The following is a 26940-nucleotide window of genomic DNA, read 5'->3' as shown; positions in this document are numbered from 1 at the left end:
AATGCATATCTACATGTATGATGTAAATACATTTATATTCTGTACCTCTCTTCTGTTTGTTTTTTCTTTTTTTTTCTGTTTTTTGAGAGACAAATAAATTCAAACATATGTATAAAAAAAGCATCTGTGGAAGAAATAAACTTGATATCAATAGAGGTTTTTTATATTCAGGATTTATTCGTTTAAAAAATGTATGTATATTTCTCTTTCCATGAACAACAAACATACCAACACAAGCGCACAAAACATGTTTTGGAGAGAAGGTGAGATGAGTCGTGTGTTCACAGCTGCTCTGATCATTTCAACATCATATTCACAGAGCTGTGCAAAATATAAAGGGCCGTTCACACAGAACGTGTACTTGCAAAACAGCTGCACAGAGCGCAACAGAATGGAATAGAAGATAGCGGTCTTGGGACACATTTTTAAAACTACTTACAACTTGAGATGCCATGACTGACGAGCTTCAAAAAGGACAAAAAAAAGCATAAAAGTAAGAATTGTGTGCTATGTTTAAGTTATTATTCACTGGTAATCTCTGCTGCTGCTCTTGAATCACAAATTCACAAACAACTTAGCAGTTCCATGGAGACGGAAAATAGGAGCGCATACTGTGTGAACGTCCCTTAAATGAATCTCTCTCTCTTCTCTACTCATGAAGTTACAGTGTGAGAATTCTGGAAATGTCACAGTACAACAGGATGCAGAAATATCCCAATGAACGCTGCATCCAAAGTGTAAACATACACATACACACACAAATAAACAAAATTTAAACAATAATTTCCTTTCATCTCTCATAATTAAATTACATTGCAAATGAATGCAAATATGGGTTTGTTTCCCACTATGATTATGTGCATTATTTGTTCGCATGACACTTTTACAGTAGCTGATTTAAAATCGGAGCAGTTTCAGAAAGAATAATCTTTCAAGCTCTGGTGCAATATTTACAGTTTACAAACCATTCACAGCACCCTTTTGAAAAGCAGGTGCTCAATCCACTGGAAAAAAATAATAAGTCATTAAAATATGTACAATTGCTTACAATGGCTCATAAAAACCTTCTGCACCTGTCAGTGCTGAAAACAAATGACATCAGTTTTGTCGTTAGCTTCCTTTCCTCAAATTAAGATTTAAGCGAAGTGTGCCACAGTTCAGCCATGCAAGCCAGTCTTAAGCATCGGTTTGCTGTGGGAAAACACAGTCGAGACGTGTGGCTACCGTGGCGTAAAGTCTCTTTCAAGCCCACACTGAATCGGCAGACTTTTTACATTTTCGGTGCTGGTACTGGAGGGAAATCTGCAAAATGGATTTTAAAGACCCCATGAAATGGCTTGGCAAGCGCACATTTCTTCCGTCTGTTGCCGTAATTGTCCAGTAACATGCAGGTTGAATATCAATAACATCAGATGTCAACCTGTGCCATATAGGCACCAAATTTAATTCGAGAGTTGAGCTGTATGGACCAGGAGTTTTCAAACAGGTCCGCTAGGGGTTTCTGTGAAAAAATTTCAGAAAAAAAAAAAAGTGTAACATTTTGTAACATTTTCGCATTATTACAGTTTCATTCTGAAATCATGAGATTCTTCTTCTTCTTCTTTCGGCTGCTCCCGTTAGGGGTCACCACAGCGGACCATCCATGATCCACATATTTGACTTGGCACAGGTTTTACTCTGAAATCATGAGATTAATCATGATTATATTGTTCCATTGACAGTCATAGTTTTAAACAGTTAGAAATAAAAAGAAATCTGCACTTAATTTAATATATTATGAAAAGAAAACGGTAGTACATCACTAATCTCTGTTAAGCTGCTTTGAGACAATATTTATTGGGAAAAGTGCTATTCAGGTTTAGACATCTTATATTAATAGAAAAAAGTCACACACTGCCAGCTTAATAAAATAAATATTTAATTTCCTTATAAAATTTGTATAATTAATTTTACTTTAATACAATCACAATCGGGGGCCTGGTTAGCTCAGCGATTATTGACGCTGACTATCACACCTGGAGTCGTGAGTTTGATCCAGGGCGTGCTGAGTGACTCCAGCCAGGTCTCCTCAGCAACCAAATTGGCCCGGTTGCTAGGGATGGTAGAGTCACATGGGGTAACCTCCTCGTGGTCGCTATAATGTGGTTCTCGCTCTCGGTGGGGCACGTGGTGAGTTGTGCGTGGATGCCGTGGAGAATAGCGTGAAGCCTCCATACGTGCTACGTCTCCGTGGTAACACGCTCAACAAGCCACGAGATAAGATGCGCGGATTGACGGTCAACTGAGATTCGTCCTCCGCCACCCGGATTGAGACGAGTCACTACACCACCATGAGGACTTAGAGCGCATTGGGAATTGGGCATTCCAAATTGGGGAGAAAAAAATTTAAAAATAAAAATACAATCACAATGTAAAAATCAGTTATTTAATTTGGCATACAACATGTTTTTATAATATCACATTTACTATTTTGCATCAAACAGTTTGAAAACCCTTGGTATGGACTACATTAATGGTGCTTTTGGTGCTCAACAGCTCGTGGTCACAAACGGTTGTTGTATGGAAATGAAAGATCTATGTGAAGATTCTTAAAAAAGTCTACGTTGTGTTCCACAGAAGAAAAAAAAAATAGCATATGGGTTTGGAATGACACGAAGGTATGTAAATAATGTCTTAATAATTTTCATTTTTGGTGAGTTAAAAGTTAATTTTGCAACTGTTTAGAAGTTCACTAGCAAATGACCTCAAAGCTGACAAATATGAGCTAAAAGCTACACAATTTCACTGACTTCGTGGGGTCGTTAAGCATGGGAAAAATGTGTTAAACAGACCTGAGAGTACTTCTTAGTAACTAAAAGCGGCACCAAATTAGCCAAAAGAGTTCATTAATGCACCTAAATGCACCAAAACAACCACCAAAATCCTTATTCCTCTGAAGAAAAAAAGGTGATTTTCACTCTTGAAGACTAGCTGCCCAACAAAGCCACTCAGTTTGCTCCTGGTTTTTATTTTCCACTCGGCAGGGCATCTAACACTGTGAGGGGCCCTCAGGGGCCTCCGTGTGAACGAGCTGGTGCTAATGAAGGGAACTTCAGCAGCGAGACATGCGCTTGCGGTATTGCTCCACTAGGGGCACCAGGCACTGCGGCGAGCTGGCTTGCAGGAGGAACGGATGCTCCAGGAGGTCGGTGGCGCTGGCTCGCTCCAGTGGATCTCGCATCAACATACGGTCCAGAAAATCCTTCAGCACCGGAGACACCTGAGCAGAAACAGAAACACGGGGCTTTATGAGAAACAAATGACACCAAAGACTTAAATGAGCTTGTTGGAAAGTTTTAGGTTTCTGCCAGAAAGTAACTACAGTAAAACCTTAATCAAATAATATGTGAGCTCCTTCAAACAGTGTACGAAGCATTTAGAATCTTGTCATTTTAGTTGCTTTCTGAGGTCGCCAATTTAATACCACAACCCTATTATAGTAGCCTAAGGGGCCGTTCACCATGTTTCTTTTCTGCCTGTGATGTTCTTCTTTGTAAACATGTGCTAGGCGGTCGTATTTGACTTTTTTCAACGTCCCAACGTTGTGATTTCCACATATTTAACATCTGGGTTTGTGTGTGTGTTTTGGGGCCGGGCGATAGGACGATCAGACAAATATCCCGATGCTGATTGCTACAGTCATTGACAGATGATGATCAGCTACAGTATATCGGGAAATGACAGTACCATGGAGTTGGGAAGTCGCCAAATCTTTTAAATAGTAGCCCAATATTTATTATGCTCTTACGCTTTTAGACACTAATCAAAATTTGGACATGCTCTCTGAATAGCATGAAACAATTTCCAGTTATGACCTACTCTTTAGACTCAAACATAACAAATATGCAATGGTATATTTATTCAAAACACACTGCTTTGTGACATCAACTTGTATTCGTCTTCCACTCCATTAAGAGAAGTTTTAAATTTGCAGGCCATGGAATTAAACTAAAGTTTTCTTCTGAAATAAAAACTATGCCGTGCATTAGCCCCATAAAGCAACCTTACAATTGCATAGGGAAAGCGTAGTTTAGGAAACAAAGATGAAAGTGATTCAGTCATAAACAAAACAAATTGAGTTTGATTTCATTTTCTTTAGACAGCATTAAATGCATTAACGAAACGCAATACAAACAGAAATTTGATAACAGTGGAAATTACTAGGCAGCATGAATTGGTGAACGCAAGGGAATAAACTGGAAAAAATTATTTTTAACTGGTGTTTTCTATTCGTTGAAGCACAGACTCAGTAACATAAACAAACTGTTGTAGACAAACTAATAGAAATGATGTTGGTTGTGAACTTTTTAGAGAACCCGGGGTAAAAGGCACATTTGAGTTTTATTCTCCCAAAACACTAAATAGCATAAAAATTCCCACAGCACTTTCCTAAACACCTGTATGTCACGATACACTGCAAAATGATCCTGATCCATGAGTTCATTGCGTGCAATGTCTAAAGTTTGATTTTGAGGTCATTTGATCGAATATTTATTAATATTTGAAATGTTGCACATTTATGTAGCTAATGAAAATCACTGAAATCATCACATTTATTTGGAGACAAAATACTTATTTGTCATTTTCAGTTTTGTTTAAGTTGATTAAATCAAAGGTTTTTCAATAACTGCACGATAAGTGAAAGGATGGTATTTGGGGTAAAAAGACCCCCTGTTGCAGGAAGGCCCCTATTAAACACATTGTTTTTCTTAAGTGGAGGAAGTAGATTTGATATGAAAAATTTTCAAAGTGGACTCACATTGACTGATCTGATCACAATAGAGATTCATTTTTTATAGAATACTTGAGATGTTCTGAAATGACAAATGTAATTGAAATTAACAGTATGACGTGGTTATTTTGAAGATGCATTATTTTAATTTGTTACTCAAAAAAGCATCTTGCTAGGGGTCTGGGTAGCCCATCGAGTATTGACGCTGACTACCACCCCTGGAGTCATGAGTTTGAATCCAGGGTGTGCTGAGTGACTCCAGCCAGGTCACCTAAGCAACCAAATTGGCCCGGTTGCTAGGGAGGGTAGAGTCACATGAGGTAACCTCCTCGTGGTCGTGATTAGTGGTTCTCGCTCTCAATGGGGCGTGTGGTAAGTTGTGCGTGGATCGTGGAGAGTAGCATGAGTCTCCACATGCTGTGAGTCTCCGCGGTGTCATGCACAACGAGTCACGTGATAAGATGCACGGATTGACGGTCTCAGAAGTGGAGGCAACTGAGATTCATCCTCCACCACCCGGATTGAGGTGAGTAACCATGCCACCACGAGGACCTACTAAGTAGTGGGAATTGGGCATTCCAAAATAGGAGACAAGAGGATAAAAAAATTATAATGATAATATTTAAAAAAGCTTCTTGCTGTCTCAAAATGATTTGCATTGGTTGACAAATTTTGCCCTATAACTATTGCCCCTAAATCTACACTATTTCACTATAAACCCCCATGTGTGGGGTAAAAGGCCCCCTTGCCATCTTTTAATCAAAACAACCTTCTGATATTATTTTTTTTTTTCACATAAATTATTTGTGACCAAAAAAAAGCTAATTTTTCTTAAGGTGTGCCTTTAGCCCCATTGTACACTAATGTTTATTTATATTTCAATTATTATAATAATAATAATTATTATTATTATTATTATTATGTTAACATTCATAGTTGTCTTTACATCTTAATAGGGCTTTTCACACTTGAAAATGTTAACCCTGGGTTATCCTGTTTCATGTTACACACTGTTCATACTTTAGGTGATGGGGCAGTGGTGGCTCAGTGGTTAAGGCTCTGGGTTACTGATCAGAAGGTTGGGGGTTCAAGCCCCAGCACTGCCAAGATGCCACTGTTGGGCCCTTGAGCAAGGCCCTTGACCCTATCTGCTCCAGGGGTGCTGTATCATGGCTGATGCTGCACTCTGATCATCTGACGTGGGAAAAAAAGAATTTCACTGTATATGTGCAAAGAACATATAATGTGTGATAAATTAATTATTACCCTGGATTAATAATTAATGTTTCACACTAGTACATTCGTAAACTCCGGGTTAACGTTCTTATTTGCATATTTGCAGTGTCAGTAACAATGATTGGACGAATACAGCTCACGACGGACACGCAACCTGTCCAAGAAAATCAGCTCTGTTTGTCTTTCATCTTCTGAAATATGCCACAAAAACATGGAATATTGTGTCTTCATCACAGTTGCGTTTGCCACCACTGTTCTACATTTATCAGTTTCCTCAGATGGAGAACGAGCATGAGAAAGTTTCAGCGATGGTACAAAGCACTTGAATATTTAATGAGGTAAATACTGAGCAGTTATGTGATTGGTTGTCTGTTGCTAAACAACTTTATAAAACATTCAAACACTGCATCGTTTCACACTGTATACCTTTGACACCGCAATATGGGGTTAACCCCGCAAATGTGGTGCTAACCTTGCTTCGGAGCAGAGTTTCATAACCCCGGGTAAAAAGCGATGCTAACCCCCTTTCAAATTTACAAGTGTGAAATGTGGCTTTACCTGGGGTTAAAAGCAGGGTTTAGAATGAAGATAACCCGGAGTTAAGCCTAGTGTGAAAAGCCCTAATTTTATTTAGCAATTTTCCACCTGTTGTCGTAAACGGATACTTGCGTGATGGCAAATGGGGCCGGGGGAGGTGGTTATTCACGTTATTAATTTTGATCTTTCGTTTCTTTTGAAGTGCAATCTGAATTCAGAAATATCATTGGTTTAAGTTTTTGAGAATATGTGGGAAAATTCACCAAGAATTTATTGCTGTTATTTATTTCCATGCAAAGCCTGTAATAGCGAAACACTAACTGCGCCAGGCAAATAGCGTTGGCATTTGTGAATCTTGTGCATTCTTGTGAAAAGAATGACAGTGACTTTAAAAATGTACATGGCACAGCACTATACCAGCGGACACAGCGGGTGGTTTGTGAAATACACTAGCATTATGTTTCTTATGGATGTCTGTCTGTACATCACTATATTTGACTGGAGAGTTTTGCCTTGTATTTTACCTGATTATCGTTGCGTACAGTTGGCGCCGGCTCGTCTCTCAGTCTCTTCATGGCAGCCACAGGAGTTTCACTGAAATATGGAGGTTCTCCATCCACCATCTCCACCACCATGATTCCCAAAGACCAAACATCCACCTGGAGAGTTCAGCCAACACACATTCTTGATAAATGGTAACTCTATATGTCTGACGATCACATTGACATCTAATCAGTGCTGTCGCTTTTTTCATACTGTTTATTATTACCTCAGTGCCGTAAGGTGATTTTGAGATGACTTCTGGAGCCATCCAGTATGGAGTGCCCACTAAAGACTTCCTCTTTGGAATATCTTTACTGATCTGGGCACAAAATCCAAAGTCTGACAGCTTGATCTACATCAGAAACATGAGAACAGGGTAAGACATCACAGCTACACTATAATGATTTTGTGTTTACATCACAGCTGAGATTGCACAGCATTAAAAGAACAATTTCAGGAGTAAGTGTATTTAAGTTAGGTTTCAAAAGGGATATAAAATTGAACAGGTTCATATGGGAGAAAATGAGATTCAGAGAGATAGCTAGACTCACTCTGCCGTCCAGTGAGAGCAGGATAGAGTCGCTCTTGATGTCTCGATGGATGACACCTTGTGAGTGGAGATACGCGAGCGCCTGCAGCACGGCTTCACACACTGTAGCGATCTGCTCCTCGCTCAACCTGAATATATGATGACACAAAATCAAAGACATGCAGAGAAATATTTGCATACATTTTTTTTTAAAGTATATCATAAGAGACTTGTGCTTGAGCATATAAGGTTGTCCGAGGTGATACAAAATGAGAAATCTATAAAAAAATAAATACTAACACACGTGTCACATTCGTAGAAATTAAACCTTTGTGTCCGTGTTGGTTTCATACATTTTTTTAAAACATTTATAGCATTTTCAAAAAATAAATAAATACAATTTATTTATTAAAATAATGCATTTTAATGACTTTTAAAATGTCAAGTGGTGTAACCGTCATGTACAGTAAAAGGTGTTAAAATACTTTCCTTGCACCTTGAATACAAATGAGTGGACACAACTTGATAATTAATTTCAAACACTTTCAAACATTATTCAGAAATTGTATTAATTTTTTTAAGTGACAAATATCTGATTTATCTGAAAAAAATGTTTTTTAGGGTTACTCCATTTGACATGAACAAAATGCGCATTTTCATAAAAAAAAATATATATATATATAATTTTTTTAAATACATTTCACACAGTATTAAAGATCTAAACTGGTCCTCTCTTTTGTTGTTATTGTTATTATTATTATTATTAAGACAAAATTATTTCACTGCTTAATTTTTTTTAAGAAATAATAATAAAAAACTAAATTCTTCACTACTCATGCCTAAATTTTTTTCAAGAATTTCAGGTTTTAATGAGCCCCTTTTTACTTTTTTCACTTAAAGCCCCATAAAAATATCTAAATTACTTTTAATTTAGTAGTTACTATCTCTAGATGATACACCACTTTTTTTACTTTAAGTCCCAGAAAAAAAAAGTGACTTTGAACTCAGTAAAAAAGTCAAAACATGTTCATCATAGTGGAGGTGTATTCAAGTATCGGTAGTTGTTTTGTGTGAATTGCACTTTTAATGTATTTTTGTATTTTTTATTAATAGAAGACCCTAACATCTTTGCACGGGCAATCACTCTCATTCGTTCAGTTTGTAAGCGTCTATTTGCTCTATCTGGAGTTAAAAAACTTTTCAAACACTTCATCAAATATTGGAAGACATTCGAGAATGTGGAAGAAACCGATTTTGATAAGACGCAGGCCAACGAGCAAGTACCTATTAATTGTTCATGCCATAAAATGACCTGTAAATGTAAAAATTATTCCTGAATTCAGCCAAAATCCATTTTTCTTAACTAAACTAATCTGGTTCTATTCTGACTTATGCCCTCTGGCACTCTGTGTATAATCAGTCCTGTTGGATAAAGTGTTGCTGCTCAGGTCAGATTTTGTGCTTCTCTGATGCCAGTCCCAGTTTGCAGTTTGAGGCCTGAGGGACGTGACATACAGAGAGAGCCGAGTGTGTTTGTGTGGATCATGTTACAACTACTCCTTCATCAAACAAGAGAGAGCTGCATTTACCAAACTAAACAGATCACTAATCAGATTCCCGCAGCATGTCACCACAGAATATACTAATCTGACTGTATAATCAAATGAAAGCTTTCACCACAGGATACAGAGTGTGCAAGACAGCTCACATACTGTATACTTGCTCACAACCAAACCACACCACAGTTTAATGAGTTAACTGCCCTCTTGTGGTGTGAATAAAATATAACAGCAACACAACATGTTAAAAGACACTTTTAATGCTAACCAAAGTACTTTACAGTACACTAATTACAAGCTGAGACCCTTGGGAGTAACCTCAGCCTGTGCATTTCTCAAGCTGACAAAATTGTAATCACATTACCCGGGTCACCTCAAACTGGCATGTACGTGACCTTAAAGTGATGTTTTGGGTTCAAAACGGGCTCTGCGACATGCTGCCGATTACCAAAGGAAAATAATTTCAACTCGTCCCTCAGTTGTTAAAAATGACAAAAATTGTGTTCACAGCAAAACAACTTACAATGGAAGTCTATGGGGTAAGTGTGCCCGAGAATTTAAAAACAGAAAAGTGAAGCTCATGTTTTTGTTAAAGCACTTAAATAGGAGTCGCGAGTTTGAATACAGGGCGTGCTGAGTGACTCTAGCCAGGTCTCCTAAGCAACCAAATTGGCCCGGTTGCTAGGGAGGGTAGAGTCACATGGGGTAACCTCCTCGTGGTCGCTATAATGTGGTTCTCGCTCTCGGTGGGGCGCGTGGTAAGTTGTGCGTGGATGCCGCGGAGAATAGTGTGAAGACTCCACACGTGTTAGGTCTCCACGGTAACGCGCTCAACAAGCCACGTGATAAGATGCGTGGATTGACGGTCTCAGACGCGGAGGCAACTGAGATTCGTCCTCCGCCACCCGGATTGAGGCGAGTCACTACGCCACCACGAGGACTTAGAGCGCATTGGGAACTGGGCATTCCAAATTGGGGAGAAAAAGGGGAGAAAATCAAAAAATAAACTAAATTAATTCTTCCGTACAAAAATGTGTGTTATTTGAGCTGTTCAGTTTGTATATAAACAAACAAAAATCGAATTTTCTGTAATGCATTTGGAATGGAAGTCTATGGGGCCGAATGTTTCAAAGCAGAAATGTGAAGCTCATATTTTTGTTAAAGCACTTAATTAATTCCTCTGTACTGTGTGTGTTTTCTTTGCTGTCGATAGAACTTGTATTCTTTTAACTAGAAGACTAACCCACCCATGGCACAGTGGGGCATTTCTTCTGAACGCTAGTGAGAACACACTGAAAGCGAACACCATCTGAGAAACTGCCAGTACTGTTATCTTTGTGTCTCATGCAAGAGAAGGAAGAGAAATTGCATTCCTAGATAAATGATGAGCTTGTCACTAGTCACTAGTATACAGTATGCAAATGTTCTGATTTTATACCTGGTTTCTGACACAATGTTGGTTAAAGCTCCTCCCTGAAGATATTCCATGATTACCCAGAGTTCTTCCTCCACAAGAGCACTCTTGAACATCTCCACCACGTTCCTGTGCTGATAGTCTCTCATGATTACCACCTGTGAACAAACCAGACACTTTTTTAGTCATAATATTGAACTGAGGGCTCCATTAAATCTTTTGAGCAGTAAAAGAGCAAACAGCATTCAGGAAGATAATTTTGGTCAAAGTTCTCTTGTTCAACCTTACTTTACCTCATTGAAGAGAAGTTCTCGCCGCTGCTGTCTCCTCAAATCCATCATCTTGACTGCCACCATCCGTCCACTGTGTTTCTCGCAGGCGATGCACACCACACCCGTGGAACCTTCTCCGATCTTCACAAAGTTCTCCAGGTACGAGCGCGGATCTCCTTTATCCACCACCATCTGCAAGGCGGCCTTGAACTGCTCATGGGTCACTTTGGGCGGGTCGGGCGGGGGTCGTGGAGAGGGGTGTTGAGGGGGTCTGAATGCAGGGGAACAGGTTCCTAGGGGGCTGTTGGCCAGGGAACCGGTGGGTGAGGGTCTGGGCTGGGACGGGCTGTCCTGTCTGGGGTAGAGTCCTGGGTTTGGGCAGCCAGAGTGTCTCATAAAGGGGTCTGGACCGGTGGGTCGATAACTAATGTTGGATGAGAGTCCTATAGTGTAGCTAGAAGAAGAACGGACGGTTTTGTGTGGTCTGGTGCCACTCACGAGTGGACTGCTGGTACCGCTGTGCATATAGCCTGGCTGGTGCCTCATAGCATCGGTCTGTATCATTGTAAAACACAGAACATATAAATAGCAACATTGACTGTTTTTCCACTGTGAGTGATCAGCAGTCTGTATTCTTCCAATCTAAAGTATCTTGTTAGGCTAAATGAGTGAGAAACTGCTCCAAACATGTCTGAATGATTCAGACTGAATCGTGATTCGTGAACCGATTTGGGCTGCTTTGCAAACCCATGTAACAAATTCATTAAAAACAACTACGGTGCCCGGGACGAGCTGGACTCGGTTGTTTTATACCCAGATAGCAAACGCACATCTCCATAATGTCTGTTTAAGAGTGTATCATCTGGAAAGGAACGCAATCTAATTAACATCTGCTGAACATCTTAAAAAGATCAGATTTGCAAATATTCTAAATCATAAACGTCTGAAAGACATCTGCTGAATGTCTTGTTGACATCCGTGAGGAAACGTCTTACAGACTTATTGCAGATGAGCATATCACCTAAAAAATACGTCTTCCAGATGTAAACACAGAAAATAAAATAAAAAAGGTCTTTCTGTCATACAATATATTGCATTGTTATTATAAAAAAAAAATATTATTTTTTATTTTTTTTCCCATTTTTCTCCCAATTTGGAATGCCCAATTCCCAGTGCGCTCTAAGTCCTCGTGGTGGTGTAGTGATTCACCTCAATCTGGGTGGTGGAGGACAAATCCCAGTTGCTTCTGCGTCTGAGATCGTCAACCCATGCATCTTATCACGTGGCTTGTTGAGCGCGTTGCCACGGAGACATAGCGCGTGTGGAGGCTTCACGCCATCCACTGCAGCAGCCACGCACAACTCACCACATGCCCCACCGAGAACAAACCACATTATAGTGACCACGAGGAGGTTACCCCACGTGACTCTACCCTCCCTAGCAACCGGGCCAATTTGGTTGCTTAGGAGACCTGGCTGGAGTCACTCAGCACACCCTGGGATTTGAACTCATGAACTCTAGAGGTGGTAGCCAGCATCTTTACCACTGAGCTACCCAGGCCCCATTAAATTATTTGTAACATTTTTTTTTTTTTTTTTTTTTTTTTTTTGCAGTTAATGCAATCATGGCTATATTGTTTGCTTTTTAAATTAGTTCTCAAACAACCTCGTGGGTCCAATATGGCCCTGAAGCCAGATGTTGCACACCCCTACTCTGAAATGACCATAAATATGACGATTTATACAGCTTTACTGCTCAAATAATACACAAGTTTTAACAGAAGAATTAATGTAAGTGCTTTTATAAAATTATAAGCGTCACATTTCTGCCTTTAAACCCTCCAACAATTGGCCCCGTTGACTTCCATTGTAAGCAGTAGCGGTTTTAACCACCATGCAAACCACGCAATTGCGTGGGGCCCCGGACACCCCGGTAGGAAAGCTCCGCAAAAAATGCTTGAGGGGCGACAGCACTCTTGGAGCGGTTCACGTTAGAAGCCACTGGGGTCGGGACAGCTGAATTTTTTAAGTAGGGTTCAGGTTTGTAATTTATGAAAACATATATAGGCCGTCCGAAGTTTTTTCTCGCACGCGCTTTCACTCACAGATACGCCCAAACGGATGATTTAGGGGCTGTTCACACCGAACGTGTTTTTGCCTGCGTCTGCTCTGTTTTGCCATTGTTTTCCTGTATAAACATGCACTGGACGAACGTCCATACCTGCTGCACCACGTCTCGCTGTTTCTTCAGTGTCTCATGGAGGACTGGCACATTTTTAGACACTGTGTCAAGTTAATAAGAGCTTCAGGTTTCAAAAATGCATGCCGAAACACCTGCGTTCTGTATCAGTCCTTGAACTGTGTCTAGATTGTTTTTTTTAGCACAGGTGTCACAAAGATTTAACGTTCTGAACAAGTTCAGGTTGCAAAGAGGGGACTGTTAAAATTATTCCAGATTGTTCTGCAACAAGCAAATTTCAGCGCTTGATAAACGGCAATGTCTAGTGTGCTGAGGGGCCGCATTGTTAGTTATGAATGTTGCCTACAATGCTTACATAAAATACAGCCTCAGCGTCAGAATATAAGCACCAGGTGAAAGTAAATAAGACAGGAATATATTACTATTGTATACAACAAATCCTCAAAGTAATAATAATACTACTGTATCATTTTATAATGGCAAACTGGACAACAATAAATAATTGAAATTAATTTTTGTGGTTATCATCATTATGCCACAGATGCTGTCGATTGAGCTTTATCTTGTACTGAACCAAGAATATTCCTTTAAAAAACAAGATAGCTATCAGAAAAGTTCTGAACTCCAAGGAAAAAGCTTCTGGATTCTTATTATGGCACAGAGTCAGATATCTGGTGCAAGCATGTTAGTTTAATTCATTTGACTGAGAGCCAGACTTTTTCATTTATTCACCTTTGATTGTGCTAAAACTACAGTTAATGCAACAGTTTATATGAGAAGTGATGAAACATGCGCAGTAAGACCTGGAACGTGTTAAAGTAAAATCCATCAATTAGGTTAGTATGAATTTAAGCGAGACAGCCTCGAACAACGCATGTTTGTTTACCTTCAGGTCATATGAGGAGTACGGTCTCCCAGGGCTGTTTTGCAGGTGTACCAGTAGTCTGTTTGCAGTTCTCATATCAGGAGTGAGACCCCCGCTGTCTCCGTGAGGCTGCTGCATGGGCATTGTGGGACTGTAGAAATAGGTAATGGGTCTGTGGTTGTGTGTGAACACAATGGGAAACTCTCTTCTCATCATGAGTCTCTCGGTTGGACTCCCAACATCTCCACCCATATACATAGTTCTGAGGGGCTCTGGGACTGGGATGGGGGGTGGAGGAGGTGCGGGAAGGACCGGAGGAGGTGGAGGCCCCTCCAAAGAGCTCGTGCTGACCTCATAGGTGGACTTTGCTCTGGGCAGCATGCCGTTGGGCTGCAGCGTGATGCTTTTCTTTAGACCCATGTACGGTGTCCCGCTTTCACTGTGGATGATCCGTGACCTGTCGCCCCAGCGAGCGTCCGGTTCATCCCGAGACGGCTCCAGTCCTTCATACTGATACGTGTCACCCTCGCTCACCTCCCCGAGGCGGCCTAGCGACTGTGCTCTCTTGCGTGCCGACGGGCTGCTCTTGCGCAGAGAGTTGGAGCTGGTGACCGACAGGCGGTTCATGTCTGACAGCACGGCTGAGATGTAGTCTCCGTGGCCAATCATACTTCCTCGCACGATGGTCTGCGGAGGATGAGAGGGAGATTTTGATTAATGTGAACTGAAATCAGCTGCTATTTAAAGAGCATGTGAATACACCAAGGTGCCGATGAACTCCAAATCACACTTTCTATATTTAATAGATTTGGACAACAAAAATGAGTGTCCTGTCACTGATCTATATTTCAGATCTCTTTGAAAAGACATGACATCCATGTGTCTGTATTTTAAATTTGCAGTATTTTATAAGTATACTGACAGTTGTCAAGAGCTTCTTTCACGGTTGCTTTGACGGAAGTGATGTGAGGTACACATAAATATTTAGAAAATAGACATTTTTATAAGAGCTCATGGCACATTCAGAGATAGACGGACATAAACCAAGATGTAGAGAAAAAGGATGAGTGATATGTGTTTTAACAACATCTCTGCCAGCGAACAAAGGTGCAATATTCATGTAAAATAGTCCAGAATAACAGTGCAGCGTCCTGTCATTTCTGTGCATCATTTGCAATGAACATGCAGCGTTGATTCTGAGTCATCATTTCAATATCTCTGCCAAGTAGGACGTCCAAAGCGAGCTCTTAAGCTTTCAAGCATTTGGCTTGCATGGAGCATATTAGTGTACTTGGGGTTAGTGCGTTAAATCACTAAAGCTTAGGGAATAAACTTCATTGTGTAACTCATCCTACATCATTTGTGCTACACTGCTGGAAACAGTGTCTTAGAATAAGATTAAGACCTGTGTTCTCTACTAGAATACTAGACTTGTCCCTAGTGAGACAAGAGCTCAAACTGGATTGAGAGTTGCAAGCTTTGCTGACACATTCATTGGGTTGGGTGTGGAAAGGAAAGGTGCTAGTATAATCATTTTTGAGTCAGCATGCCATAGAAATGTAGATATTGCATTAATACATTACTGTAAGTGAAGATGACTCATATATTGCTTTTCCTATCATATTGACCTTATTCATGCAAGCACCATATTTGATTTTTAATGGGAATGACAACGAGGCTGTGTGGGATAGACTTACAGTCCATTCCTATTAATTACAAAAGATGGGGTGGCTGGGTAGCTCAGCGAGTATTGACGCCGACTACCACCCCTGGAGTCGCAAGTTTGAATCCAGGGCTTGCTGAGTGACTCCAGCCAGGTCTCCTAAGCAACCAAATTGGCCTGGTTGCTAGGGAGGGTAGAGTCACATGGGGTAACCTCCTCATGGTCGCTATAATGTGGTTCTCGCTCTCGGTGGGGTGCGTGGTGAGTTGTGCGTGGATGCTGCGGAGAGTAGCATGAGCCTCCACACGTGCTATGTCTCTGCGGTAAAGCACTCAACAAGCCACGTGATAAGATGCACGGATTGACAGTCTCAGACACAGAGGCAACTGAGATTCGTCCTCCGCCACCCGGACTGAGGCGAGTCACTACGCCACCACAAGGACTTAGAGCACATTGGGAATTGGGCATTCCAAATTGGGAAGAACAGGGGGAGAAAATCAAAAACAAAAATTAAATAAAAAATTAAAAGATGGTGCTAGCATGAATAAGGTTTATGGGTCAATGACGTGATTCTATTTTATTTATTTTTTTAGATCGATTAAGTTATTAAAAATGAAATTGACACAAAACAATTACTTGACTACATCTCTTCTATGATGAACATGTTATCAATTACTGAGTTCAAACTCATTAAGATATTTTTTATAGGGCTTAAAGTAAAAAATTTCGTTAAAAACAATTAGTAAAAAAAATTAATAAAAATGTCAGTCTCATTGAAAGCTGAAATTCTTGAAAAAGATGAACAATCTTTTATTATTATTATTATTATTATTATTATTATTATTATGAATAAGCAATTTTGTTAAAATATATATATATATATATATATATATATATATACTGTATATTTTTATTTATTTGTTTATTTATTTCAAACATGTATATAACTATTTAGTTTAAAGTAATTTTGATAATTAAAGAATTAAAAGTAAAAATGTCATGTGGCATAACAGACCAGAGACAGTAACAAATAAATAGTTTTAAAAAAAGGAAAAAAAGTCTCATTAAAAGCTGAAATTCTTGAAAAAATAAATGTTGGCATGAATAATGAAGAACAATCTTTTATTATTATTTCTTTTAAAAATGTATTTTGTTTTAAAATACTAATAATACAGATAATAATTAAATATATTATTACAAACATTTGAAAATGTTTTGCTGGTGTTACCAGCATGGTTGCCATTTTGTTGTCATGTGCCCATAAAAAAAGAAAAAGAAAAAAAAAACACTTTAAATAGAGAGGACCACTTTAGAGACTGTGTGAAGTTTTTAATATCTGAAAAAAAAAAAAAAAACAATCTGATGTTTTGTCATTTTTTTATGAAAATGCACATATTGTTCAGGTCAAATGGAGCAACCCTAAGAAAATGTCTTGATATTTGTGAGTCATTAGTGACTACAAATGTTTTGTACTTTGGAAAATAAATTTGAAAACTTTTTTGAAATTACTGATTAAATTGTGCACATTCTCATCTATTCAAGGTGCAAAAAAAGTGCTTTAATACCTTTTATTTGAAGGTTACACCACATGACATTTTTTAAGTCATTACATCATTTTTTATTTTATTTTGTTTTTTGGACAAAAATGTTATACTGTAGATGTTTTAAAAAAAAATTAAAAAAAAATAAATAAATAAAAAACATGGACTCGAAGATAAAATTTCTACAAACTTAATAGACGTGTTTTAAACTAGATTTTAAAAAGATTTCATTTTTATTACCTCCGACATCCTTATTTATCCACGACCCGTCAAGAAAGAACAGACAAAGTGGTCGACCAGAAGGATTTTTAAAATCTGGAGAGCAGGGAGGCTCACATGTACATAAATATTTGAAATTGTTATGTAGCTAGGTTGCTCCTTTATTGTAAGGGATTTTTTTTATCCATTTTATTGGCGGCCAGGTGAAAATTGAAAACTGATTGCTTAGAAAAGTAACAACACTCCTCTCCTCAACAAACTGCATGATTTGAGGTGCCATTCATGTCCGTAACAAAACAGTGCAGGACGAGTTACACACTAAAGTTTTTTACTTAGTGTTTGGAGTTTGTTCCACTAACCTTATCTATGAGCAACAGTAATAGCGATTCTTTCCTAAGCAAACAATTGATTAATGGAATTGAATTGTAATTGATATGCAATCCAGCAGTAATGTTGAATATTTCCCGACATTTGTAATGTATGTAATTCTCACCTTCTTTGGTTTGAGCTCCACTGGTGTTATTCTGGACGGGTCCACCATCGGTTTGGGTCTGCGGAGGTTCTCGATTAAACTCTGCCATTGTGTAGGAAGGCCGACGAAGACTCCTCGCTTCGCATCAAAAGACGTGTGAACACGATGCTCAAAGTTCTTCGGTGCTGAAATTTCTGGCCTCTTCTTTTTCTTTTTGCGAAACATTGTCAGATACAAGCAGAGACCTTTCAGAAGAAAGAAACGTGAGGAAAATGTTTACAAATGGATATTTTAGGGGCCTGGGTAGCTCAGCGAGTATTAACGCTGACTACCACCCCTGGAGTCGCGAGTTCGAATCCAGGGCGTGCTGAGTGACTCCAGCCAGGTCTCCTAAGCAACCAAATTGGCCTGGTTGCTAGGGAGGGTAGAGTCACATGGGGTAACCTCCTCGTGGTCACTATAATGTGGTTCTCGCTCTTGGTGGGGCGCGTGGTGAGTTGTGCGTGGATGCCGCGGAGAGTAGCATGAGCCTCCACACGCACTATGTCTCCGCGGTAACGCGCTCAACAAGTCACGTGATAAGATGTGTGGATTGATGGTCTCAGACGCGGAGGCAACTGAGATTCATCCTCCGCCACCCGGATTGAGGCGAGTCATTACGCCAACACGAGGACTTCGAGCGCATTGGGAATTGGGCATTCCACATTGGGGAGGAAAGGGGAGAAAATAAAAAATAAATAAATGGATATTTTAATGGATATTGGATATATTAATAGGAATAAAGATGGCAATCAATACATTTCACTAATATTATTCCATAATATGCTGCAATGTTGTACTCCAGACCCTTGTAAAATGCATATACTTTAGGTGTTACCATAGTAACTATCGGTTATCGGCAAAAATCTATGCCGATAGTCGCCGATAGTTTATTTTTATTTTTATTTTATTTTTTATTCCGCTGTGTTAGAACGGCTTGATTCTACAGTATAACAGCGGCCTCTATAGGTGAAATAAAAACAACCACGGAAACATTGTGTGCTGTATCTAAATCTTTCATCATTGACAATATTCACCTATATTTGTATCCTCACTTCAATGCATATTTTGTTATTTTGATTATATAATCAAGTTTTAAATTGAAGTGAGGGCATGCAAGGAAAACTGCGATTATATGGAAATGTGCTCCATCAGTCTATATATCGTATCTCCAAATGTATATCTTAATAATTATCAACCTTTTTCCTTATTAAACCTCACCTAATATATATATATCTGTCATTTTAAAATAAGAGTCCCCATGTGTTTTTGAGCTTTATAGTTAAAGGTCCTGCCTTATGCACCAAATTGGGATTTTGGTTGAACAATAAACTGCATCTGAATTTTCTCCCCAATTTGGAATGCCCAATTCCCAATGCGCTCTAAGTCCTCGTGGTGGCGTAGTGACTTGCCTCAATCCGGGTGGCGGAGGACGAATCTCAGTTGCCTCCGCGTCTGAAACCTTCATCCCGCGCATCTTATCACGTGGCTTGTTGAGGGCATTACCGCGGCAACGTAGCGCGTGTGGAGGCTTCACACTATTCTCTGCGGCATCCACGCACAACTCACCACACGCCCCACTGAGAGCGAGAACCACATTATAGTGACCACGAGGAGGTTACCCCATGTGACTCTACCCTCCCTAGCAACCGGGCCAATTTGGTTGCTTATGAGACCCGGTTGGAGTCAATCAGCACGCCCTGGATTCGAACTCGTGACTCCAGGGGTGGTAGGATTTTATTCATTTTTGACTTTTGAAGCCTATGTGTCTGTGCCCGTTACAGTAAGCACAGACTAAGTAAATGTTTTTAACATTATATAAATCAATTTTAAAAAACTGTCAGCCGATTAATCGGTTATCGGCCTTTTACAACACCTTAGATACTGGTATTGGTAAAATCCACTATCGGTCGACCTCTGATAACGATAATACTTAAGGCACACAGAAACTGAGTGATTCTTCATGAATGTACCCAGTTATCAATTCCAAACTTAGTGTGACAGAATTGAAATAATATATAGGGCTTTAATTTATATATATATATATATATATATATATATATATATATATATATATATATATATATATATGTCCAAACAAACATCAAATTACCATGGTACTTTTTGGTTGTTTTTGATAGGGGCTTTTCTATTTTTGTCAGTCCTTTTTTGCATATCACCGTTACACTAAAGCTGACCAAAATGTGTTGCATCAAGGCAAAAGGAATATAAGTCATCACATTTGTTCTTAGAATAGAAAATCCAACACAGACATAATTCCCAATTCAATGTCAGCATTTTTAATGCGTAAAGAAAGCATCGTTTCTGCCTGACATCTAAATCTTCTTTGGTCTGGCCGTTTTGCACATCGCAGGCTTTTTCTGTGCTTGTCTGTGTGTGTGTTCACATGTGAAATGAAGTATCTCGACTCAATTAGGGCTTACTCTTACAGGCCGCCCTGTAAATGACAGACAGGAAACTCAGATGGCCTGTGGCTCGTGCCTTTGGGTTCAAAGTGCATTAACTTGATAAAAGACTCTCAAAGCAGCTGACCTCCCATCACACTAAAGGACTGCTAATAACACAATTAACCATGAGCTTTCTCTCTCTCTCTCATTCTCTCGTCTGGGGAAAACATCCATTCATGTCATTGTCTTCTTGCCAATGGGTTTTCTGAAAGGTAAGGATGTTAAGTGACCTTGTTTGTTTGATGTAGCTTTTTTTCCAGTTTAGATACGATAAGTGTGTTCAGGTGAGGAAAATACTGGCCATTACAAAACGATCTTGACTCTCGTCAGATTTATATAATATTTTGCTCTTTCAGGGGCCCATTACACAACAGTAGGGCCCTATGAAATCAGTTTTATTTTTTCTAAATTCTGGTTTATTTTTTCCCTCAAATTCTGTGTTTTCCATGTTATTTTTTCTGAATTGCTTGTTTTCACGTTTAAATCAACTTTATCATCAAAAGGGTGTTTAATCAAATGAATTCATAAAAATGTAATCAAATGAAAATAGAACAATTAGGCTAATTTTCAGCATAACATTGCATTATTTTTAATATAATTAAGTGCTTATATTGCACAGTGCCTCCAGGATTTTGCAATCGCAAGAATTCTTGCATATTCAATCAATATCCGAATTATTTGTGGTAGCTTGCAATTTGATATAATTTACGCAATATTTTTCCGCATAAACCGTGAATCTGACGTTTTCCCATCACTTTCCTCCATGTTTGATTTTTGCTTAAAATTCACTTAGTTGGATAGTAAAATGTGCTTAGAATTTGAAGTGCTTCATACAGTATGAATCTGATAATTTAGGGGGTCTGGGTATCTCATTGAGTAAAGACGCTGACTATCACACCTAGAGTCGCGAGTTTGAATCCAGGGCGTGCTGAGTGACTCCAGTCAGGCTTCCTAAGCAACCAAATTGGCCCGGTTGCTAGGGAGGGTAGAGTCACATGGGGTAACCTCCTCGTGGTCGCTATAATGTGGTTCTCGCTCTCGGTGGGGCGCGTGGTGAGTTGTGCGTGGATGCCACGGAGAATAGCGTGAAGCCTCCACACGCGCTACGTCTCCGCGGTAACGTGCTCAACAAGCCACGTGATAAGATGCACGGATTGACGGTCTCAGACGTGGAGGCAACTGAGATTCGTCCTCCACCACCCGGATTGAGGCGAGTCACTACGCCACCACGAGGACTTAGAGCACATTGGAAATTGGGCATTCCGAATTGGGAAGAAAATGGGAGAAAATCAAAAACAAAAAAGAATCTGATCATTTTCAATATATGGCAAACACTTGTATATTAAATAAATGTTCATATGTGGTTTTCACTGATATGAAAATAAATGTACAGTACATAAATGCAACATATATTTAAAAATATTACAAAAACTGCCATTGTATGTATGTAACATATATTTTTTCCAAATACTTGTGGAATTTAAACATGTACATAAATGCTCAAATTTATCAATTGTAATTGTATATGTTCATATATGGCCATATAGCAGATTTCTGCATCAGACAATGTAATAATCGCAACAGGCCTAATTACTGAATCATCATTTGTGTTTTCAGTTTACAGATTTATTGTAGGTCTATTTTAACCTTAGAAATAATTTTTTTAGAACATTTTACAGTAATACAAAAATTATTTACGGGTCTTCCAATACAGTAGCCATATCACAAGTTTCACCAAAATGTATGGTATTTCTATGTATTTATTTCTTTTTTGCTTGCTAACTGCATATTCAGTTATTGTGCACAAAAATATTTACATTTAATTGCATTTACACCGTCACTGACACAAATTACACGTTTACAATGATGATTTGTGAGTTTTTGCTGCAAAACAACACAAAAAAAAAAAAAAACGCAATATTTGAGAAAAGCAAATTCAGTCATTTTGTGCCGGAATAATCAGGAAAAGTGTCGCGAAATCCTGGTGGGGCTGATTACAGCACAATCTAAAACACAGCATTATTTTTGGTCAAATAAAGTGCTTCACAACAGAGCATATAAACGAAATAGAGCACAGTATAAATAAAAACACTGATAAAATTATATCACTTTACAATAAGGTTGTATTTGTTAACATTAGGTATCATGAACTTACAATTAAAAATATTATTGTACAACATTTATTAATCTTGGTTAATTTATAAGGAAACAATTGTTGAGTGCTAATTCATGTTAGTTTATAATGCATTAACAATGTTAACATATATAACTTTAAATTTAAAACATTTGAGTATATGTTGAAACTAACATTGTTAACTAATTTTAACAAATGCAACCTTATTGTAAAGTGTTACTATAAAAATATATATTCAGTACAGCATTCTTGCATGTGAGATATTGCTTAAATATAAATAGATAAATAATATTAAATTGAGTATTACATTTTACTGTACAGTAGTACTGTATTTCTCTTGTAATTTCTTAAATTTTACACATCTATTTAAATTAAGCTTTTATACTGATTGAAGCCCTTTTAGTTTCCTTTGTGAATTTGACGGTAGTTCCTCACCTCCAGATAAGCAGTTTGTGAGTTGTCCTATAGTGTGAAGGCTGCATTTAATTATACAAATAGTTTGCATATGCTGCACGCTTAACACTGCATTTTTTTAGATGCTGTGTCAAGTAAACCTTTATTTGCTGCATCAAGCATTTTTAATATAAGAACGTGTTCATGCGGTGAATATGAATGGTGACTGAGGCTAACAGTCTTCCTAACATCTATTACTGTGTTCCACAGAAGAAAGAAACCATAGAAAGACAGTATTTACATCAGCAGCTGAGAGAGGCAACATTTCTGTTAAATTCTAGGATATCCCAATGTAATTCCCTTACTTACATCGGCATTGAAGGCGTTCCAGTTAAACCCCTTCATAAAACAACTAAATCTGACTGATTTGTTCAGGGTTAGATTGAAATCACCATCTACCACCCTTAAGCTAAATCACCCAAAAACTATTTTTGCAATATATTAATGACTATTCTCATTGGAAGGAAAATATCCCAAATGAGATCTCTTTAATATATCGATTGCTTTTCCTAGACGGCTATGACACTTACTCATTTACTTACTGTACTTGCAATTGACTCATTAGTGTACATTTTTCCCTAAGGAATTTTAGGAGAAACATCTAAGATAAAGTTGATATTAATGATACAAAACTGAGTCTCCAGAGCAATGAAAGAACAACCTCTGAGTGATATAATCTTCCTCTGGGTTGCATTTTGGAAGCAACAGCACACATTGTTGTAAAACGTATAGAAACTGCAGTCACATGCCTTCAATTACATGGATAATAACAACCTGACAATGACAATAAATACCAATTCAACTAATTGCCCTTTGGGAATAAAGGCTTCTCTAGATGGTAAGAGTATCTGTTTCTGTTTCATGAGGTCTCGGGACGAATATTGATCTGTGTGTGTTAACTGAATCCAGGAACTTCATCTATCAGTCTGATCTTTAAAACAAATGGCGTGTTTGGAATGGAATACTAGCTTACTACTTATTGAATAATGTGCAGTATGTACTGTATACTGCATACTATTTATTTAAAAAGTGAATCAGTAGGCCTTATTCCACAATAAACATTTCAAACTGTAGTTATGCTACATTGACGTCTCATGATTTCCCTCACGTTGCATGTTAAATTCAGCAAGTGGCATTCAGTTAGCATCTTAGGAATAAAAATGGTTATTTTGCATTTTTTATTTTGTGTAAAAAAAAAAAAGTCTTCAGTCTTGGCAGTCTGTTCAAACAAATGGTGAGTGATGAAACAGATGCTTAAAAAATGCTAGAAGGTCTAACAACACAAACTAGATTAAATACTGTAGTAATAGTGAAAGTATAGTATAGTAGTATGCTGTTCTGAACATAGCCAAAGATAGCATACTGTATTTCACTTTAGCATTAGCAAGCTAAATATTTCTCCTTTCTTTTCCCTGTATAAGCAGTTAAGAAATGTAATCGAAGTTAGTTTGCTCACTGGTAGCAGCTGATAACAGCATTTTTACGCACCAAACACACATATTGGAATCTCTGTTTTGTTTTTACAGCTATTGATTTTTTTTTTTTTTAAGAAAACGGTCACATAGCCCCAACCTCTCTGTCTCTTTTGAAACCTCACATCTATGAAATATCAGCTTGTGATGTTGAATGTTCCATCAAGATCATCAATGTTTTTTTGGCCATATGTGGCTGGTTATTAGGGACCAAGCACCGAAGATGCGTAGGCATCGATTGTATCTGTTTTCTTATCATTCTTCTGCTCTTGAAGTCTATGACAGCCCATAGAAATGTATGTAGGAAAATGGTGAAATTTGGCACACTAATAGAGGACACTCTCAAATGTGACTGACCCAAATTTGGGGTCTCTAACTTAAAATCTCTAGTGCCACCAACTGTTCAAACTGCACACACGTTTTTGCCAATAACATTTGAAGGCCTAGAAACAAAATTATTTTTTCATCTGATTCCTTGGGTCATGCCGATTCCCAAGAAGTCACATTGTTTTGAAGCTCCACCCACTATATTTTCTACCATTTTTACATTTCAGAAAAAATAACTTAGACCATATATCCGATTTGCTCGAAACCTTGCACGGATCATCTAAAAAATACTCATCACAAAAAGTTTTGGAAGTCATAAGGAAACCATTTACCGTAGCATTTTTGTATACCGCAACAACGAATTTGATGGCGAGCATGACAAATTGGACTTGAGGCTGTATCTTCGCAACACTTTAGCGTATTGACACAAAACTTGCTATATGCCATCACAAACATGACCTGAGGGTACCTGCAAAGTTTCGGCGCAGCACCGCTTAGTTGTCAGGAAATATGAAAAAAAAGAATTTTGCTTATAACTAATGAATAGTTGGACTAAAATCATTGCCTTGGTGCATAACGACTCGAATGAGACCTAATTTTCCTATGTCGCCGATTTTCGACATTGTCATAAAAAGCTGTATTTTACAAATGCGTTAAGCATTAAAGGTGCTATATGTAAGATTGACAACAAGCATTTGAAATGGGTACTGCAAGTTGTCTGCCCCGCCCCACACTCAAAGCTCATGCGGGTTGCCAGAATGTTCACACGCAAATTAGCCAACTCAGTATCCATTATAAAGGATTTCTGGGCTTTAAGCTGTCTCCATTTTCCAAAGGCATCTCCAATATATATCCTTGTTTTACTACGCCTCTGGTCATGGTGGTTTTTAGACAGATGGGGAGGCTTTTTAGGTCGGGTGGAATCTGTTATCTCTGATCCAGTTCGTTTGCTGGATTCCATGGCTGCAGTACGCAGTGTTGTTTGCCTGCAAACTTGTTCAAATCTGGCAACCCGGCGGTGCTGAAATACTATTGGTGAGTGGGCAGTGGGCGGGATCACACAGGCCAAAACATAAACAGAAATTCTGGCCCGGAATGGAAACTTCAAAGTAGAATATACTGGCTGTAGCATTGTTATCAAAGCCAGTATTTCAACCTTGCATGTTTCCTAATTCTCTAATGACATATTATGTTCATTTTATGATTTAGTACAGTAAAAATATTACATATAGCACCTTTAAAACATTACGAAACTTGGTATGCCTCATCGGCACGATGCCCTGGGGTATACCTCTAAAATATGGGGCCACCTTTTAGTCAGAAGTTATAATTAAATGTGAAAGAATGCTTGTAACGTTTTATTAATTTGGCCTATCGTCCTGTGATTGCTCTCTTTAGATTCCTTGGGTCATGCTGACCTACTTTTGCGAACTCCTCCTAGGCTATATATCAGATTTACACCAAATCTTAGCATCTAGGGACACTCTCAGCAAAAAGTTGGAATAAACTGCATTGTAATATAAGCAATATTATAAGTAATTTTTACAGTTTATTACTCTACAACATTGTAATGTAAGCAATATTACTTTATGCTACATATTACAATATTAGGTTGTTTATACTGCTTTTCTTGAAATCATAATCAGTAATGTCCAATCATACATGCTTAGCCCCGTAACTGCTGCTTGCAGCTATATATTTATGAATGCCATTTTTACTTCTTAAGCAATCAGAAAAACCTGAAAATGCTCAAATTAGACATTACTAAGATTTTCTCAATGATAGGCCGAACTCCAATGAGTTATTCGTTTTTTTTAGCATAAAAAACATGTCCTTTGGTATTATTGGAAAATCAGATATCAATCAATCCATGTGTTTTACTCTTCATTTTAAAAGCTGTTGTCATCCATTAATCTGAGGAAAAGAACAATATCAGCATTTCTTTATCTTAATATTGTCCAGAACATTATCCCTTGTGGACCATAATCCATTTAATACTGCAGCTAAAGTGGAAATATCAGCTTTCGAAAAGACTAATCTGTTTTCACTGTCACAGCATTTAATCCGGATTTGATACAATGACAGCATTTGATACAGACTGACAGTGACCTAAACAGAACACTTATTTTAGAGAAATAAAAGACCAAATCAAAGTGTACAGCCAATAGTACAGTATCCATCCATTCTTCCATCCTATCCATGCATCATCCATCCATCATTCTATCTG

The 26940-nt window shown here is 38.4% G+C and overlaps 1 protein-coding gene across 1 annotated transcript in view; it reads right to left on the bottom strand.

Moving 5' to 3' along the window:
* Window positions 1–163: 163 nt before the first annotated feature.
* LOC127410698 (serine/threonine-protein kinase PAK 6-like) overlaps window positions 164–26940 on the bottom strand; it is a 38825-nt gene continuing 12048 nt past the window's right edge. The window contains exons 2-9 of the mRNA XM_051645871.1: window positions 17842–18065; window positions 13947–14612; window positions 10883–11416; window positions 10614–10747; window positions 7639–7765; window positions 7314–7439; window positions 7069–7203; window positions 164–3259 (exon numbers count right to left, since the gene is read on the bottom strand). Coding sequence (XP_051501831.1) covers window positions 3092–3259; window positions 7069–7203; window positions 7314–7439; window positions 7639–7765; window positions 10614–10747; window positions 10883–11416; window positions 13947–14612; window positions 17842–18045 — 2094 coding nt within the window. The 5' untranslated portion in view covers window positions 18046–18065 and the 3' untranslated portion in view covers window positions 164–3091. The remainder of the gene's footprint in view (window positions 3260–7068; window positions 7204–7313; window positions 7440–7638; window positions 7766–10613; window positions 10748–10882; window positions 11417–13946; window positions 14613–17841; window positions 18066–26940) is intronic.

Source organism: Myxocyprinus asiaticus, chromosome 20 (genome assembly GCF_019703515.2).
Source record: "Myxocyprinus asiaticus isolate MX2 ecotype Aquarium Trade chromosome 20, UBuf_Myxa_2, whole genome shotgun sequence".
NCBI lineage: Eukaryota > Metazoa > Chordata > Actinopteri > Cypriniformes > Catostomidae > Myxocyprinus > Myxocyprinus asiaticus.
This window is presented reverse-complemented; position numbering and strand designations above follow the sequence as displayed.